Below are 20,245 nucleotides of genomic sequence, written 5' to 3'. Positions count from 1 at the left end.
TCTTTTAACTCCCTGCAATTTTTTAATAATTGGAATGCACTAGCATAATCAATGAAGAACAATTCACTATGATTTTAATCTCAAAATGACTTTTCATCTGAGGCATCTTGTGGTCTCACAAAGAGTAACTGTAGGCCACATATATGATAGTTACAGGGTCCAGTGACCTTTGAGTAATTTCCAAAAACAAAGCTGAAACACCGATATATAAAGCAGGCTCTGGGATAGAGATCAGATTTCGGGAGAGGGGAATATAATTTTTGGTTCACGATTCCGTCATCATCAGAGAGGGAAAAAATTCCCCTTTAAAGATAAACAAAAGAGTTTTTTTTTTTAAAGTAAGAAAACAAAGCAAAACAAAAACTCTTCTTAAATGCATACTATTGGCTACTATATAATATAACTTCCTGAAACAAGTTAGATCTTCATGAAATCTTTTTGGATTTGCTACCAAGTTCCAGGCACTGCTCAAGGCATCGGTAATACAACAGTAAACAGACAGACAAAAATCCTTGCCCTTATGGAGTTCATATTTTATTGAGAGAAAATGTAAAACAAAATAAATAACTAAGCTGTAAGATGTATTAGGTGATGAATGCTATGGAGAAGAAATAGAGAAGAGAAGGAGATTATGAAGACTCATAGGGCTCTTTCATTTTAAATAGGGAGAGTCCTCATTCAGAAGGTGACATTTGAGCAAAGACCTGAAGGAGATGAGAAAATAACCCATGTGGATATCTGGGAGAAAGAAGCAAAGGGAACAGAAGTGCAGAAGTCCTGAGGTGGAGGCACACCTGGCAAGTTCCTGGAACAGCAAGGATGACAGTTTGGCAACAGAACGTAAAGGAGAGATTCTTAAGAGAGGGTCTAAGAAAAGTCAAGGTCAGGGGTGAGAAGACTTTAGAAGCAAGAAATTAAAGTATTTAACAACTGCTTTTCCAATGAGCAGGAAAAATTGCCAGCTTAATCAGAAACTATACTATTCTGCTATACTGGTGCCTATTTGACTTCATATACACCATTATGAAGACTTTGGTTTTTACTCTTTCAGATCTGAGTTACATTTTGAGAGACTCCCTCTTGCTAATGTGCTGAAAATGGACTCAAGGAGCTAAGGGCAGATGCAAGGAGACTAGTATTCAGATTATCAAAATATTCCATGTGAAAAAATGTTGAAGACTTGAACCAAGGTAGTGATGATGAAGGTTGGAGAGGTGGTCAGAGTGTGGGTATATTTTGAAGGGGAGCCAACTGTATGAGCTAGTTAATAGGAGGTGGTTTTGAGGGAAACAGAGGAGAGAGAGGATGAATCCAAAGTTTTTAACCCTAGAAACTGGAAGGTTGGAATTGACACAGTGAGACGAAAGGCTAAAAGGAAAGCAGGTTCAGGGTGAAGGTAGAGAAACTCAGCTCTTAAAATGTTAAGTTTGAGATGTCCATTAGACATCCAAGTGAAAATGTTAGATATATAAAATGCAAAGGAAAGGATATTACCAATCTTCTCCATGAATCCCAGATACAAAGAACATTTCATTTTTTTCTAGCACTAAAACCTTACAGTTATATTTTTTTATAATTTTTAAGTAATAACTTATAAATCAGCATGCAAATATTTTAATCATATGCAACTAAATTACATATATATGTATAATATAGCATTTTTTCTCAAAAGGCCACAAAGTGTGTATGGTTTCTATATGACACTTTTATGATACCAATTAGAAAAAAGGAAAGAAGAGAGCATACTTATTTTTATTTTTAGAGGAAGAAGGAATGCTCAGAGGTAGGGGGTTTGGATGATGTTGTTGCTGTGGCAACACACTCCACAACAGAGCCTTGAACTTTATTCCCCACGGCCTTTTTCCATTGGCCAAATATTTAACTTCTGATATCAGAAACCCTCGACAGTTTGAAGTCGTTTTCTGTATTATAATTACAAACATTTTATCTTCGATCCTCCTAAAGTAACACACTTTTTGGTGACAAGAAGTGGAGACCGTATTTCTGGCTTTTTTTGCACTTTCCGGTTGCTCTGGGCTTATTCTCACTCCAGATACTTTTGCAATCACTGCTGGAAACTTGGCTCTTCCTGACATGCCTTTAGGAGGAAGCGGCAATAATGATTCCTGATAACTTCAAAAGCTGTGTGCAGAAATATTACCCGAGTTTGGACCAAAGAAAGTCAATTACATTGCAGAGAGTTCTAGGTCAATGCAATTGAGTCTCTTTTACCTCGTTAGATGACTTTTCATCCGCAGATAAGGTAAATGAAGGAAACTCACAGAAAATACAAATATGTATTTATCGAGTAAGCATTCTTTCTCAAATTAGGCTGAATGTTTTCATTTTACTTAATATTTGGCCTAAAATTATTTCTAACAGGATTTATTTAAATCAATGCTTTTTTGTAATTTAAATTCCTGAATTTAGTCTCTTGTCTAATCCAATCATTTCACGTGGAAATGTGAGAATCTTAGTTATTTTATTTACTGATTGTTCCTTTGCTATATGTAATTTAAGTTAGTTTACTTCATTTGAACTATCCTTTGAAAGTTTGTCTAGAAGTTATAGACTATTGAAAGTGTCATTTTGATGAAATAAATTATGTATTTCCCCTTTAAGCCCCAAACACACAAATATCAGAAAATGTGAAGTAATCTAAACTAAATAGCTAACCACTATTTCTCTCAAAATAAAATTATTGTGGCCAATTTTTAGATTACTTTTCAGAAACTGTCATTTTACAGATGCAGCAGATTTAGTATAACCAAATTCAACATCCACCACATGCAAAATAAATGCTATTTCAAAGCAGAAATGTATATGGATACAAAAATTATATTATACTATTTATAATATTCTATTGAAATAATAACTCCCACATAAGGTCAACTAGTAAACAGTGAGTAATACAAAATAAACAGTTTTTAAATAGTAATAGCTTTTGAGCCAAATGGTAAATAGTGTGCTTAATATTCTTCAGGGACTTGTATAATTTCCTCTTAGACATCTTTTTTTTTTTTTTTTTTTTCTTTTTCTGGACAGCTTTGGAGACAAAAACTATTTGATTCTTAGGTTTTTAAAAAATTTTTTAAACAAATATTAAATCTAAATAACTGGATTAGAAAAAAGAAAATACTTTGAATCTCTGTTACGTGTAAACGAATTACAGCCCATTGCAATTTTTCAAAATAATTGGGGACTGGTTCACTCTTAAAAGTTTTGTTAAAATTTATTTTGACTTTCATCTAGGCCCACCTCATTCACCACAAAAAATAATTTTAACAGAATAAATGAACTAATGTCATTAAGGACAGAAACATTTGCATTGAGACTTAAAACTAACTCAAATACAAAAAATCTTTCAAATTGTAATAATTTCCACTATTTACTATAAAAGTGCATTTACTGGGCTGAGCCTGTGGCACACTCAGGAGAGTGCAGCGCTGGGAGCGCAGCGATGCTCCCGCCGCAGGTTCGGATCCTGTATAGGAATGGCCGGAGCACTCACTGGCTGAGTGCCGGTCACGAAAAAGACAAAAAAAAAAAAAAAAAAAAGTGCATTTATTGTATTTAAGTCCTATAATTATTTGGTCTCTAATTTTTTTTTTTACTTCAACAGTATCATTTGCACTCTTCCCTCCTTGGAAAAAAAAGCCCAAGCTGAGTATTTCAATCCACAAAATTGCTATTTTATATTTTTTTCTACAGTCCAGGGAAATTCATTCCCTATAGTTAGCACATAATAGACTTCATAGCATTATTTTAATGTATTTAATCTCTTGATGTTTATAAAATAAAAACTTGAATTCATGAAAAAAAATTATTTTCTCTAAGCCATTAGTATTGTGATATAATAATGTTACGAAACCAAGCCTCTATATTTTTACGTATTTGCCCCCCCGCCTGTTTCAAATAGTGAATACTGCCAAATAGTTCAAATAGCCTTTGGAAAGCTATTTGTTTTTCAGCTAAAGCAAACAAACAAATCCTTTTCATGACTGAAGATAATTGCATACCCTGGATATTTAGCTAATCTTCTTTTTTTGTTCCAATACATTTGTATATAATCTGCCTATTCTTACATGATGTAATGGCATCACAAATTTAAAACACACTACTCTGTTTTAGGCTATGTATCTATATAGCAGATCTAAAATGAAATATATGCCTATGAGCTTATTGTTGTCAAATTGTAAATACCATATCTAAAAGTTCAAATATCATGCCAGAGCTCTGCTCATTTTATTTTGTGTGTTGAAAATCGTTCTGAAATGTCCTCATGGCTGATGGCAACCTTTCAAATAATTATTAATAAGTGTACAAAAAAAGAAGCAGAGAGACATTATAAACAAGGTAGACCTTTAAATAAAGCAACAGAAGAGTGTACAGACTCTCAGCGGGTTTTCTTAATATAACTTCTTTAAAGGACCACAGACTTGTCCCTAAATGTTAGGTTGTTTGTAGAAGCAAAGGAAGCCTGTCCCTGAACAGTCTGCCACGGCTCTAAAGGTTTCCTTTTGTGAAGAGTCATAAACCCCTTCCCCAAAATCTAAAACAACTCTCCATTTTCTTGATGTAATAGAAGGACTTCCCCCGTAGGAATATTTCAGAAACTTCAAATGTTTAACAATGTGACCTAGTTAACAATATTAAAGAGAACCTAGTTACTTGGCTTACTGATTACGAATGTATGAATTTTTAGTACTGTAAACAAGCATTTTATATGAAAAGTCTTAAGGAATGTCTCTGCCTACACTTATGCAAACTATTATTGAAATAAAGAAATCATACATGCTCACTTCAGAAAATTGATTGCAAAACTCTATTTAATACGTGTATATTGTTTTAGCATAGTGCCAGGTTTGTTATTCACATGTACTAAAGTTGTTGTATTGAACTTACACAATAGAGACTTAATACCATATGAGAGTACTCAAAGCAAGGCCTCAAATATCCTTCTTCAAATGACATCTATGTTTCACCCTTGTAATACAGATGCATGTATTTACCTTTTGGAAGAGAGTACAAGTAATATCTATATGCCAGTATCACTGTTTTATTCTATTTTTTAGAGAGGCACTTCGTCATATTCCTTTGAGTATATTTTCATGATGTCTCTTCCTTTTTAAATAGCAGTCAAAAGTGTGTGCAAATATCACTGACGATATGACAGGAGATGTTATTTATTTTTAAAGCAGCTTTGGAAGCAGCTACCCCAAAACAATGATAAGAAAGAAAAGATATCATAAATAGAAGTTGGAGCAGGCAAGGAGAGAGAAGTAAATAGACTATTGGTCTATTCCAAATCAAATGGGCTAATTCTTGGAAGTACTTGTAAATTTCAACAAACAGGACAACTAAAAAAGCAAAGCATAGCTCTCAAAATGGAGAGGCAAATTCATTAGGGCGAACAGTCTAGTGTGTGTGCGTGTGTGTGTGTGTTTGAGTGGCACTGTACCAGTTTTATTAAAATGAAAGAATGTAGGGGTGCTGATTTACTAGGTTATGCAATAATAACATAGCTATCTGACACAGAAAATCACGAGGGAAAAATTTCCTAAACACTGCTAGTTACCTGGAGCTGAGGGGAAAATTTATAAAGTTCAACAACTATCCCTTGACTAAGCAGCTTCAAAAACATTAATGGAAATGAGTTTATTCACAGACTGAACTAGATACAGAAATTTTGAAAGGCATTACTGTTATAATAAGTGCATTCATTTTTTAGTATTTTACACAATCTAGCCAACTCTCACTGCTCATTTGAAGAAGAGCAGACTAGCAGTAATGCCAATGCAAAGTTTCCAAATGTGGGGTACGGAGATAGTGTGAATGATACTTATAATTAGGTAGGTGTACATATAAAATATGCTTTTCTAGTAATTTTTATATATTACACTAACTTTATGATAGGGGAAAGAAGTCGACTGTGCTGGTTGACACGCGAAGCTAGTAGAATTCTGAAAACTGGCAATAAATGGTGTACAGCAAGAGAAGCTCCTGAGAATGAAAAGCTGACTGCCCTTCTGTACTTACGTTGTTTCTATTTTATTCCAATGGATCATACTGGCTAACACTTGTTTACATAGTTTATAAAGCCCAGGGCAATGTATGTCAGTCAGGTAGGCAAAAATATAAGAACATCAATGGCTAGGGTGTTTATAAAGATATTGAATTCTTACTGAATTATAAAGAATTGTTGTGGCTTTTTGTCCCCAGTTCATCCTAATCTCTGTAATTGTCATGGGTAGAGCACAGTACCTGCCATGATTCTTCTGCTCTAGACCGGAGTTTGGCATTCTTAAGTATCTTCCATTCATGTTAATGTATGTTTTCAAAAACATTAGACAGTCCATTGGTACACTAGAATGTGGTGTACTGATCTTGATTTCAAGATTTTTGACCGTAGATTTATACCTGAAATTTCTGAAGCTTTTGGCTAAGCCACATGCCTTTATTTCTCTTGGTTTTCAAGAGTTCCTGGAGATATTTTTCTTTCCAAAGAATATTTTAGTGGTAAATTCTCAATCTCTAAATTTATCACCCTGAAAAGGTGATAAAAATCTTACTTTTTCCACACTGGAATTTGAATTTTAAAATAAGATTTTTTTAAATTGGCTGTAATTGTAAAATTCTTTAAATAATATATATGAATTCCAAAACTATTATATGTTATCTTAGATGCCCTCAGATGCTTTCTTTATATCTTCTGGATGCAAAGTATTCTTTCAATCTATCCTGAAAAGAGAATGTGTACATATAAGATCACACTAGGATAATTAATTTGAATATGAGAAAAACTATTTTACTCTTTGTCACCTGATACTACCTATATTACATTGAGCCCTGTTGCTTTTTTGAAGAAAAAATATATTTCACCAAAATGGCACATATTCGATTGCATTATAAAATAAATTAGAATTCCCTTAAATAGGTACATTGAAAGTCTATCTCACCATTCCTCATTCTCATTAACTTCTGTGGAGTGGTTTTCCAGAGTTAGCATTTCATGTAATTATCTATAACATCTCTAAGATCACTGAATATGTATAATTTATTTTATAAGCCTGTCACATCAAGGATTTATTAGAGCTCAGTAAAAATATATATGTTGTGTGTATGTGAATATATATATATTTTCAACCAGTGCACAGTAATTATAAATTAGCCCCTTATCTAAGTGGCAAATTTTATGTTCACAATTAGCTGTCAAAACACTACTCACATGTGAGTTATTCTCTTAGCCAAAGAGTTTTGGGGAAAAATATTCTTAAAGTACATTAGACAGAGAGATACAATGGGGTCTTGAATGAAGGGCACCTTGTGAAGACAGCAGTTTGAACAGAATCAACTCTCTTTCAGAAGAATTCCACATCTTAATTGAGAAAACAAATCTTTTCCGAAGACTCCAGGAATTAAACAGCATAGAACAGTTCAAGTATTCAGTTTAGCAGCTCATCTGCCATTCCTTGTCTCCTGAATACAAGGCCGATGATAGTTGCTATGATGCGTTTTCTCTGAAATGAAAACCACTAGACAGGAAATACATTAATCATAATAATTTCCAAGAATCATTTAGTTCCATGTGCCCATTAAAAGTACATTTGACCGCTTACACAGTTTCAGAGAAAAACAATGACACGATCACTATGATAGCTGAAATATGGCTTCATAGGAAACAGGACTACATTTAATTAGCTTTGATCATTTATATGTCTTTTCTGCCTTTTGTTACAGTTCATAACACTGGCATGGACTTTTGAGCCAATCTTTTCCAAATTAAATCACTACCAAAATTTACAAACTTGACATGAAGATTACATTATATTTACAAACAACTTGGCACTTACAGAATAAATTATTGACTTTTTTTTTTTTTAATCCAGCCCAGGGCACCCATGGTTCAGGCAATGGAAAAGCCTGATGCCTTATTATATTATGCTACATTAACGTGAGTAAATTGGTTTTCTGCTCTTAGTAACTCCGTAGTGCTGTCCCTGCTGCTGAAAACCAGTACCTTCCATTTCTAATCCATTGGGGGGTGGAGGTGTGTGTAGAGAAGTTGTTAGTCCAGAGAAAGCAAAGGTTGCATATTTTCTTCCTCATTTTGATCCATGCGTTTCAGTACTGTAGGATCCACTACTGATTGGGATCTGGAAAGCATAAAGCCAATGTCAGTGAGTTATTATGAAATAATCACCTAGAGGACATTCTCTTCTCTGTTTTCTTTGTCATTACTTCTCCCATGGATGTGGATTATCTTCCCCTACATCAAGGAATTTATGAGCTGTGTGGATGTTGCACATTTATGGAGAGAAGAAAACACGATGGTGTTTTGCATCAGAGTGAGAAAACAATCCCCTCTGGCCTCTAAATAGTATAGTGAGCCACAAAGGATGCTAAATAGACAGTAGCCAGCTTAAGTTCTCCTATTCACAACGGAGCAGAATTCTTTTCTTTGAGATACTGAAAATTTCTAATGTAGGATGAATGTTTTCCAATAAAACATCTCCAAATGGAAAAAAAATATTATAGCAAAATGATTGTTATGAGAAATTAAATAGAAACAATAGGATTCTTGGTTCTGTCTTAAAGGAACCTATGAAACAAATTCAACGTGAATGTGCATTTTTCTTTAACCATCATTTCATTTCTAATAATCACATCAACAACAAAAAAAAATCAAAATTTGAATGTGATTTTGTTATGTTTTCCACTAGAATGTTCAAAAAAAATCAACCTTACTCTTGAAAGTGTCATGAAATGGTTAAAGACTTTAAAAAAGTATAAACCCCTCTTGTTTAGGCAGCAACGGCAGCAACGCTTTATGATTAGGAAAGCACATAATCTGAAAATGCCTTAACATGCCTGTGATAGCAGGTGGGCATTATATCTCAACTCATCATTAGGAAACAACATGAAAAGGGTAGGAGGGAAATCAATGAAACATGCTGCTGCTGTGGCAGGAAGCTGCCATCTTAATACCGATGGCATTAAGGAAGCAGCTGCCCTTTTACAATTCTCCTTGGTAATGAATTCCTCCCCTGCTGCGACATTCCAGCCAATTGCCTTTTGCTGTGGCAATATGCCTCTTACAGACCTCATTAACTTTCGAAAAAACTAAAAGAGAAGATACAACTGCACACGCTAGCTAATGAAAAAGAACAGCAACGGAACTAATTATCAAAGAAGAAACAATTATAGGATTAATGAATAAATTGACTCCTTTGTTTAAATAAACTTAAATTTGTTTCTAAAGAGAGAATGAAAATGAAGGTGAGAGCATTAAAAAAAGAGAGAGGTTGTTTCCTAAGACAATTTCACTATTTTATCTCAGTATTAAGTAGGCATTAGATGATTGTCTCAGAAAGGAGACTCATTAAATGTGTGTGAGTGTTTTCAAGAAAGAGAGAAAAAGAGAAAAGAATAAGAAGGATAACAGGCAGGAGGAACACAGATGAAGAGAAGACATTTTTCTATTACTTTTAAATGCAATAATACATAATTGTCTTAGGAAAAAGTACATAAAGATAATACTTTTCAACAAAGTGGACAATTGAACAAAATGCTCAGTAATTAGACCTTTAACGTTGTTTTTAAGTAAGATCCATCTAAGAAAATCGGTTTCCCGAGATGAATCCATGTTACAATATAGAGATTCATTTAATATCCTGCACTAAAACATTAACTTGATAACTGGTGTCCACTAGACTATAAGCTCCACGAGCAAGGACTTTTTCAGTTTCTTTACTCTGAACACAATGTACATCACAGGGTCTGGCACACAGTAACATCTCCATGTCTTAACTTCTATCCAATAAATAATTTCTGTACTGAAAGAACTTTGGTATTAAGTGCTCAAAATGAAGAATAATGGAGAAAGCAATTCTTCACAGAAAATAAATTTTAAAATTCTCATAAAATGAAATCTATATGGTAAGAACACTCAAAATTCTGTTTGAGATGATGAATATACTAGTTACCCTGATTTGATCATTACACAATGTACATGAATGGAAACATCACACTTTACCCTGTATATATGTACAATTGTTTTTGTCAATTAAAAAGAAAATAAACCTTTAAAGAATCTATTTTATAATTTCTTTCAGAAGTGGTTTGTAGTTCTTATTGTAGAGGTCTTTCACCTCAGTTAAACTGATCCCTAGGTAGATAGTAAATGGTAAATGGGCTTACTTTATTTCTCTTTCTGTTAGTTCATTATCTGAGTATATAAATGCAACTGATATGGGGGCATTTATTTTGTATCCTGCAACATTACTGAAGCTATTAACCAGCTCTAGGAGTTTTTTGATACAGTCCTTAGGTTTTTCTGTATATATAGTATTATGTCATTAGCAAATAGAGACATGAAAAAATGGAAAGATATTCCATGCTCCTGGACTGGAAGGATTAACATTGTGAAAATGTCTATACTACCCAAAACAATCTACAGATTCAATGCAATTCCTATCAAAATACCAATGACATTCTTCACCGAAATGGAAAAAAACAATCTTACCTTTCTTATGGAACAGCAAAAGACCCCGAATAGCCAAAGCAAATCTGAGCAAAAAAATAAAGCCAGAGGCATAACACTACCTGACTTCAAATTATACTACAAAGCTATTGTAACCAAAACAGCATGGTACTGGTATAAAAATAGACATTCAGACCAGTGGAGTAGAATTGAGAACCCAGAAATCACCCCTCAGGCTCACAGCCATTTGATATTGAACAAAGGCAACAAAAATCTACACTGGAGAAAAGACTGCCACTTCAACAAGTGGTGCTGGGAAAACTGGACATCCATATGAAGAAGAATGAAACTAGACATGCACCTCTCACCATACACTAAAATCAACTCAAAATGGATTAAAAACTTAAGTATAAGACCTGAAACTGTAAAATTACTAAGGGAAAATATAGGTGAAACACTCCAGCAACTAGATCTGGGCATAGACTTTATGAACAGGAGCCTGAAAGCACAAGCAGGAAAAGAAAAAAATAAACAAATGGGACTATATCAAACTAAAAAGCTTCCACACAGCAAAGGAAAAAATCAACGGAGTGAAACATAAAACTACAGAGTGGGAGAAAATATTTGCTAACTATGCATCTGACAATGGATTAATATCCATAATATACAAGGAACTCAAACAATTATATAGTAAAAAAAAAAAAAAACAATTAAAAAATGAGAAAAGGAGCTAAATAGACATTTTTCAACGGAAGACATACAGATGGCCAGGGAAATGCAAATTAAAACTACATTGAGATATCACCTCCCCTCAGTTAGACTGGGTATAATCAAAAAGATGGTGAATAACAAATGCTGGCGAGGGTGTGGGGAGAAAGGAACACTCCTACACTGTTGGTGGGACTGTAAATTAGTACAATCACTATGGAAAACAGTATGGAGGTTTCTCAAACAACTGCAATTAGATCATCCATATGATCCAGCAATCCCACTTCTGGGTATATACCCAGAGGAATGGAAGTCATCATGTCAAAGAGATACCTGCACTCCCATGTTCACCGCAGCTCTGTTTACAGTAGCCAAGACATGGAACCAAGCTAAATGTCTACCGATGGATGATTGGATAAGGAACCTGTGGTATATATATACCACGGCATACTACTTTGCCATAAAAAAGAATGAAATACTCCTATTTGCAACAACATGGATGATCCTGGAGAAACTTATGTTGAATGAAATAAGCAAAGCACAGAGGGATAAATACCACATATACTCACTCATATGTGGGAGCTAAGAGAGAAAGAAGGAAGGAAAGAAAGACCACAGTAGTGCGTTGGACTTGCAGAGGGAGAGAACATTCTAAGGGCTACAAAGTAGAGTTGGGGGAGGGGGGAGGAGGGAAAGGGAGAGAGGTTGGGGATAATTGGGTGGGGGACACAGGGTACAAATGCAATTTGTGGAAATGGGTATACAGCCAGTATGAATGTGACCCCCACATCATGGGCATGAGGGGTGACAATCAGCTTTGTATCTCATGAATACTCATAACTAATAAAAAAATCTATTTTATAAATGTTAAGGAGTATCCTGATAGTAATAAATAGGTACACACCAAAGTACAGAGGACATACTCAATTTAAGTATTTACATTTTCCATAATATTCTATTAAAACAGATCATACATACACATACACATTTTTTAAAGTCTGTAAATTTAATGACTATTTAAAAATATATTATTAGGGGATATGGCAATTTTAACAAAATATTTTAAATTACAGTATACTGTTCAACCTTGTATTAAGTTCCTAGCTTGCTTTTATCATGCATACAGATATCAGAATTGTTGGATGAAGAATGCTATTTGCATATGTGGAACAATCCCTCAACAACAACAACAAAAAAGCCACACAGAGACAGTCTGTGATTAAGATTTTTTTAGTACTTAGTTGCTCCAAGTGTACCATTATTTTAGTCCAGTTTTTTTTTCACTCATATGAAAGAAGAGAATTCTTTGTGCAGTATCATAACTGTAAATTAATTGACTTACTCCAACTGTAGTAGAAACAGCTGTCTATAATTAACTCATAATACATCTGAGGAGTCTTCACATAGTAGAGACTGTCTTTGCAATGAATAACCTTAATTTCTTTTTTGAAAACCAATCATTTAAATTTAGCTATCCAGCACTTATTTATTCCTTTAGTATCCATCTACAATATTGTGTTATACTGAAGTGAATTCCAATTCCAGTTGCTAGTAAAGGCTATTTAAATTCCCTAAGATTTTGTTCTCTTATTTGTAAAATGGAGAAAACAGCACTCATCATACAGATGGAGTGAGGATCAGATGCGACAAGGCATACATAAACCCCAGCACAAATTTGGACATATGGCAAATGGTAGTGGTTAAGGAAAAGGCTCATGGAATTCTGTTGCCTATGTACAGATATTACCACGGCTACTTTGCAGTGATGCAGCATGTAGGAGTCATAGACCTGCCCTGTGTCTCTGTCTCCTCATCAATAAAATGGGGATAATACTATCGTATTAGTTGCTTTGAGAAACAAATGAGTCAACTTATCCAAGCATTAGAATAAGGTATGGCATGTAATAACAATAAATGCTTTATATTATCCAATAAAATCAGAAGTTCTTATTACCATAATAGTATTAGCATTTTGTCTCATATTGTGTGCCAGGTACTGTTCTAGGTACTGAAGATACAAGGTAAAAAGACACTCCCCAGTTCTAAAATATCCATGGTCTAGAACTTTGTGCCTTTTCACATGACTATGCTCTCCATCTACAAATTTACACAGAAGAACAAAGTTGTCTTTTTACATGTCTAGCAAAATCTATCCAAAGGAAAAATTATCCACAATTCTTTGGTGAAGGAATAGATGTTTTCCTCTCAATCTCAGCACATTATAAAACTGAAAAGGAAAAAGGACCGAAGGGAGGCAAGGTAGAATGTAGGAACTATCTGATCCTGTTCTTGATGGGAAACTACCCTTCCCTGACATACAGAACAAGAGAATCAAGTGAAACATCTTTTTAAATCTCATTGTCAGTGGTTTTCCAAGAGAACCATAAAAGCTTCATATGATACAAAACCTACATCAAACAAAGGATGTCTAAAATTCTAACCGGTTCACATCAGAAGCAAGAAACTAAGAGCTGGGGCCATTGATGTGCTGTAAGCCAAATCTGCAGGCCTAATTAATTGGAGAAGAGAGTCAGAATCCAAAAAAAATCTTCAAAAGGTGGATAAACTAAGCCAAATCTAACAAGATGGTGTCAACCAATTAAAATGTGCTTGGAGGAAAAAGCTGAACACAGAAATAGAGAATTTGGAGGATTTGGATTGGTAAGTAAAGGAACTTTCTAGTTTTAGGGAGCTCAACAAGAGTCAGTGGTGTGCTTTGGCTGCCTAAACAACAGCAACAGTCACAACAGCAGCGACATCCAAAAGAAGCCAATGAGGTCTACAGTGCAAAGCCAGAATTCTGGAACTACATGCAATTAGTGATACTAGGGTCAGATGTCATCTAGTCACTTATGAATACTGCACTTAATGGGGGCCAGTGACAGAAAACAGAGCACTTTTTATTCATTCGGCTGGTATGTAGTGAGCACCCTCTGTGTACCAGGGCCCTCTCTAGGCAAAGGGGATTTAGAGGAGAACAGAACAGACAAAGCCACTATGGTCTCCATGAAGTTTACATTGGGGGAGAGGGGCTATAAAATTAAATAAAACGAGTTATTTCATAGACTAAGTGCTATGAAGAAAATAAAATAAAGGAAGGTGATTGATAGCAAGTGATTAGAATGAGCAGGAAGTAGAGCTGACTAAGACCAGGCGGCTGATAAAGATCAAAAGACTTGTGGAGGTGACCTTTGGTTGGGGCCAGACATTTAAAGATGCGGGAAAAGAGCATTCCAGGCAGTGGGGACAAGTGTAAAGTCCCTTAGATAGGAACAAGCTGGTGAGGCTGAAGGATCAGAAAGAAGGCTATTATGTTTGAAAGGTAAGGGAGAAGGCAGAAGCAGGATAAACCTAGAGGAGAGAGGTAGGCAGAGTCAGATGACGTAGAACCTTGTAAGGCACAATAAGGAGCTGATTATATTCACTGTACATTCAGCAGTCACTTAAAATTAAGAGCAGAGATAGATGTGAAATGATCTGATTTACATTTTTGAAAGATTTTTGGATTGTCACGTGGATAATAACTGTGGAGAGCAAGGTTGTAGAAGGTATGGAGGGAAATGTGCTCACACTATGGGACCCCGTGAGCGAACATGTCACAGGAGGAATGGCAGAAAGAAAAGGGACTTAGTTGGCAAAGGAGAAGACTAGGGGACACTGATAACCACTGTCTCCAAATCCTTATGTAGCTCAGTTCCAGAGTGAGAAGGCTCTTTGTCATGCTATCATGAAAGGGTAGACAGGCTTTGTGTCAACAATATGAAAGAATCTACACCTCAAGGGTCGGAACCCTGATCCACTACACATAGACTATGTAGCATTGAGGACACAATATCTGTTTAACAGGGTTGCTGTGAGGGTTAAATAAATTAATGTACAAAAGGTACCTAGTAAGGGTCTAACTCATGATAACTACATTGTAAGTGATAGACTGTAATGACTATTATTATTAGGATTATTTTATTAGAAGGAAGCTATCTTTTGACAGTAGCTTTTAACCATTTTTGTTTTAGAAAACCACTTGCAAATGTGATAAAATATATGCCTTCTCTGTAGAAAAAGTGCATAAAAACATGTACATTTACACACATACACACAGGATTTTGCATACAACTTTCAGCACCTAACAGAATCTCTTGAGAGCCATGAAGGAGAGCATAGATCTTAAGGAAAGAAATTCTATTCTTTAAAAAAAAAGGGAGTGGAGAAGCCTAACGTTTTAAACATAAGCTTGTTGACTAGTGGAGAAATTACAGCAGGGAAAGTTCCTGGCCTTTCCATTCTCTCAAAGGAACTGTGCAGCAGCCTGGAGAGGTTATCACACACACACACACACTATAACAACAGCAGCAGTGGTGGCAGCATAAAAGAGACCAGCCTTGAGGAACAGGTGTGCCACACTATGAATCAGAACAATGACCACAGGACCATAAGGCTTTCATCAGAAAAGGATGCAGGGCATTGCTTGGCATGATGCATGAGATGTCCTTATGTCCTCCCTGAGCTAGATCAGCAGACACTTGTAGGTGCTGTGGTTCCCATATTTCAGTGGATGGGAAATGAACCAGAGTAGTATTTGTTACCATTATCCATATGAACCCTGGGCTGGTATGGCCTGGGGAAGCCTAAGAACTAGATGTCTTCTTGTTTGCTACAGAATGCAAATCCAAAGCCTGTTATGCATGTGTGCGTGTTTGACAACTCCACCCACTGATTGGAAGAAAACAGGCATAAAAGTACCATGAGAGTCAAAGCCGGGAGTTGGACTCTGACTCAACAATGAGCTTTATAAAGACTAAGACTGTAAGAAAATAAAATGTTTTGCATTAGAAATGGTTAGACTTTTATTTTATTTTTTTATTTTATTTTATTTTATTTATTTATTTATTTTTTTTAAAGATGACCGGTAAGGGGATCTTAACCCTTGACTTGGTGTTGTCAGCACCACGCTCAGCCAGTGAGCAAACCGGCCATCCATATATGGGATCCGAACCCGGGGCCTTGGTGTTATCAGCACCGTACTCTCCCGAGTGAGCCACGGGCCAGCCCAGAAATGGTTAGACTTTTAAACAGAGCCTTGGCAGAGATATTGAAAAGGTTCCACAAGCTTTGAATGTAGTGTTTGAATTGAATTGTGCACGTGTGTGCATCTGTGTGTGTTTGCTTTCTTCAAAGGAAATCTTACACAGAAGACCAATAAATTGCTATGATAGGAGAGCTGTTCTCATCGCAATGAAAATGGGTAATCCCCCCCCCCCCCACACACACACACTTGCCTGGCTTGAGGCAATCCATTAAAACCATTGGTTCCTCAGGGTACAATTTGGAAACCACTAGATTTAGTAATTTCTAAGGGCCCTGATATGTTGTCTGTGAACTTGGAACACTAAACTGAGGTTACCTCGAATGACCTTATCTTTATTTTAATTGAAAAATAATTGCATATATTATGGAGTACAATGCAATGGACAAATATCACATGATCTCACATATATGGAATTTGAAAAAGTTGAAATCATAGAAATTGACATAGAATGGTGGTTACCAGGGGCTGGGAAGGGGAAGGGGAATAGGGAGATATTGGTCAAAGGGTAAAAAGTTTCAGCTAGGAGAAATAAGTTCTGGAGATCTATGACATACCATGGTGACTATAGTTAATAATATATTGTATACTTGAAAACTGCTAAGAAAGTAGATTTTAAATGTTCTTACCACAAAAAATGACTCAAAATTCCTAGACATTCAATCATGGGGGCATAAAAGGCTTTAAAATCCCACCAGAAAAATACATACAGAAAAAATATAAAACTTGGTGTTTGACTCGAGATGCCTGACCTTGCCCAGCCCCGGCCCACTTCCCATCCAGCATACCTCTTCATGGACTTAGGGGAGAGTTCCTTCTCAACTTCCTTCACAGGCATGCTGTAGGAGTCCACATTGTATTCACTGTCATCATCATATTCATGGTCTAGCAGTGTTCTTGCCCATGTTCCCATGTCATACGGGGGTAGCATCCCCCCAAACTCAGAGGGCAGGATCTCGGGATGAATTAGTTGGTGCAGACTGTTCAGGTTGTTACCATGCAAAAATATCTACAAACGCAAAAAGAGGGGTGGGAGGAAAACACAGAGGAAACTAAATACCATCCAAATGCTGGGGAGAGGAGGTGAGGATAGGAAGAATAATATTGAAGCCCCTCATTCACTCTGTGGAACAGGTAGGGCTGGGACTATTATCCTAAAATTTTGTATAAAACTCTGGGGGCTCAGGAACGTTAAGTAATTTCTGGAAGGTCATATTGTCATTGGGTTAAAGAGTTGGAGCTGCAAATTTGGTTTCCTGCTTCATAGTCAAGGGCACGAGCAAAATAAGGTGTGCATGCTGATCTGCACATCATCCTGGGGTTAGCTCTGCAAACCTGATGATATGCATAGTGAATGCTGTTAAAACACACCCTTCTCATAAGTGATTCATCAGTTATAGAGCCTGTCAAGTTATTAAATCCAAAAGCTGTCACCAGTATGGCTTTCTCTTTATCACCAATAAAAAATAAGAATATTGTAGTCACTAAATTACTGCTTTATAATGCAAAGTGGTGATGTAAATAAAAGAAGTAGATTAGCATCATAATAAAAGGCTGAGTGAGGTTTATGTCCCAAAGGACTTATGTTCTGTAATGTTGCCAAAATCTCTCTACTACAGATTTCTATACTAACTGTCTAAATAGAAAAAAAATAATGAATTGAAAATGTAAAACTGTACATAAATATTAATTATTGGGATTATTGTCTACATAGAGTTTATATTTTTTAGATCTGGAGAATTATTCAAGCCACAAAGTAAAGATTTGTTTCTCTGTAAATTGCTACCTCTTTCCTCTTCTTTCAATTTCAAAATTGTAGAGCAGCCTTCTCTGATAAAGCACTTTTGTCGTCTCATGTAAATTCATGTAACATTTATCTAAGGATTATAGTTTATAAGTAACTTAAACATAAGTTCATACTTCAGGTTCGAGATGAACAAGCTAACACATTCATGTTTGCTTTCCATACCTTTAGAATCTGCTGAAGTAAATATATCTAAAAGCAAAGAAAGATTAGTCTACAACATCAAGAAAATTAGAGGGATGGGAGTCACCAATTAACAAGTATTTTCAACAAGTTATGGAAGAGGAAAAGCAGATGACAACTGGTCCCTGACCCAAATAGGCAGAGAAAATGGGTGCCAGTAACACATGCTGTGGGGCCAACAGCGGTGGAAGATGCTGTCTGCCCCATAGCACATTAGGTTAATTGCACACTTTACAACTTCCCACTACTGTTTGAGAGCACAGAAGCCAGGATTCAGGCCCAGGAAAACACACACACACACACACACACACACACACACACACACACACACACACACACACACACACACACACACACACACACACACACATTCCCAGATTCTTCTCATGAGAAATGAAAATAATTTTCCCAGGAAAGTTAAGTTCTGGCAACTTTGAACCTTATTTTATTAGGTATATCACCTTTATTTTATCAGATGTGTTTCTTCATGTAAGAAACCTTCTCCAAATCACGCAAGATTTATGGCAATAAACTCTTAGAGCAGTAAATGTAATCCTAGCACGTGACTTCCTCTCTCTCCTCTAACACTCCGTTACCTCCTCCCTCAGCATCACTTTCAGCTTTGGCCTCACTCCCAATTTCACTGAGAAAATAGGGCAACCAGATGAGAACCACCCACCAGCATCTGTGTCCATGTGCTTTGCCTTCACTGCTAGTACAATGAGAGGATAAACCCTGCAAAGGCCAGCCTCTCCACCTGTGCACTAGAATCATCCTCTTTTCTCAACAATTTTCTCTAGTCTGTCTCGCATCATCAAATTTCCTCTCTCTGCTGGAGCTTTCCCATCAGAGAAAAAACATGCTGACTCCACACCCCCACCCCCACAGGCACCTAAAACCTCTCTTGGCCCTATTTCCACCTCCAGTTGTTAAGCTATTTCTCGCTTTCCCTTTCAAGCAAAACTCACCGAACGTGCTGTCTATATTCATTGTCCAAATACTCTCTTCTTATTTTTCCTAAATCCAGTCCAAACAGGTTTTGTTTCCCATCACCGCATGAAAACAGCTCTTGTCAAGATCTTTTCTCATTCCTCAATTGAGTGTCCAATTCTCTGTCCTTATTTATCTAGAACTCTCAGTAGCATCGGATATAGTAAATGATTTTCTTCGCCTAAACATTTTCTTCTAGTATCTCTTGATTTTCCTCCTACCTTGCTTCTTAACTTATACTTCTTTACAGTCTCTTTTGCTGATCACCCCAACATCTTAACATCAAAGAGCTCCACATCTCAGCTCTTGGATCTATTCTTTTCTTTATGCTCACTCTTTGGTGATTTCACTCAGTTCACTTCATTCATTCAGTGGCTTTAAAATGTTCTCTAAAAATGTATGTATGTCTAGAATCCACACCTCTCTCTTGAATTCCATATTTGTATTTCCACTCTCTACCTGAAATCTCTACTTAAATGTTCAATGGACACCTCAATTTTAACATGTCCAAAATTAAACTCACTATCATCCCCCCTAAATCTGTTCCTCACTATTTCCAACATCAGTTAATTGTATGACTATCCTTCCAGTTTCTCAGACCAAGACCTTCAACTCATCCTTTAACCTTCTCATCATCTAAGTTGTCAGTAAATCCTTTTGGTGATGTCTTCAAAATGTATCCTGAGTTTAATCCCTCTGACAGTTTCCACCCCACAACCCTAATTCAAGCTACTATCATCCTTTAAACTGTATTACTGCACTAGCCTGCTAACTGCTGTCCCTCCTTCCACTCTTCCATCTACACTCTATTCTCAAAAGGGCAACCAGAATGATCATGTCAAATGTAAGTCAGATCATATCATTCTGCTCACAATTCCCCATTGACCTCTTTTACCTTAGAGTAAGCCCTATAAGGCCCAACAGAACTATTTCTTTGAACACATCTCCTACTACTCACTCCCTGCTGAAATACAGGACATTTGCAGTGGAGATT

General features: G+C 36.1%; 1 protein-coding gene across 1 annotated transcript in view; it reads right to left on the bottom strand.

Moving 5' to 3' along the window:
• Positions 1-8,068: 8,068 nt before the first annotated feature.
• The window catches only part of CLVS2 (clavesin 2), a 77,306-nt gene continuing 65,129 nt past the window's right edge, over positions 8,069-20,245 (bottom strand). Inside the window, exons 4-5 of the mRNA XM_063098422.1 lie at positions 17,063-17,283; positions 8,069-8,156 (exon numbers count right to left, since the gene is read on the bottom strand). Coding sequence (XP_062954492.1) covers positions 8,069-8,156; positions 17,063-17,283 — 309 coding nt within the window. The remainder of the gene's footprint in view (positions 8,157-17,062; positions 17,284-20,245) is intronic.

The sequence above is a fragment of the Cynocephalus volans genome, chromosome 5 (assembly GCF_027409185.1).
Source record: "Cynocephalus volans isolate mCynVol1 chromosome 5, mCynVol1.pri, whole genome shotgun sequence".
NCBI classification, from domain to species: domain Eukaryota; kingdom Metazoa; phylum Chordata; class Mammalia; order Dermoptera; family Cynocephalidae; genus Cynocephalus; species Cynocephalus volans.
The sequence above is the reverse complement of the archived record's forward strand: the minus strand, read 5'-3'. Positions and strand labels throughout refer to the sequence as shown.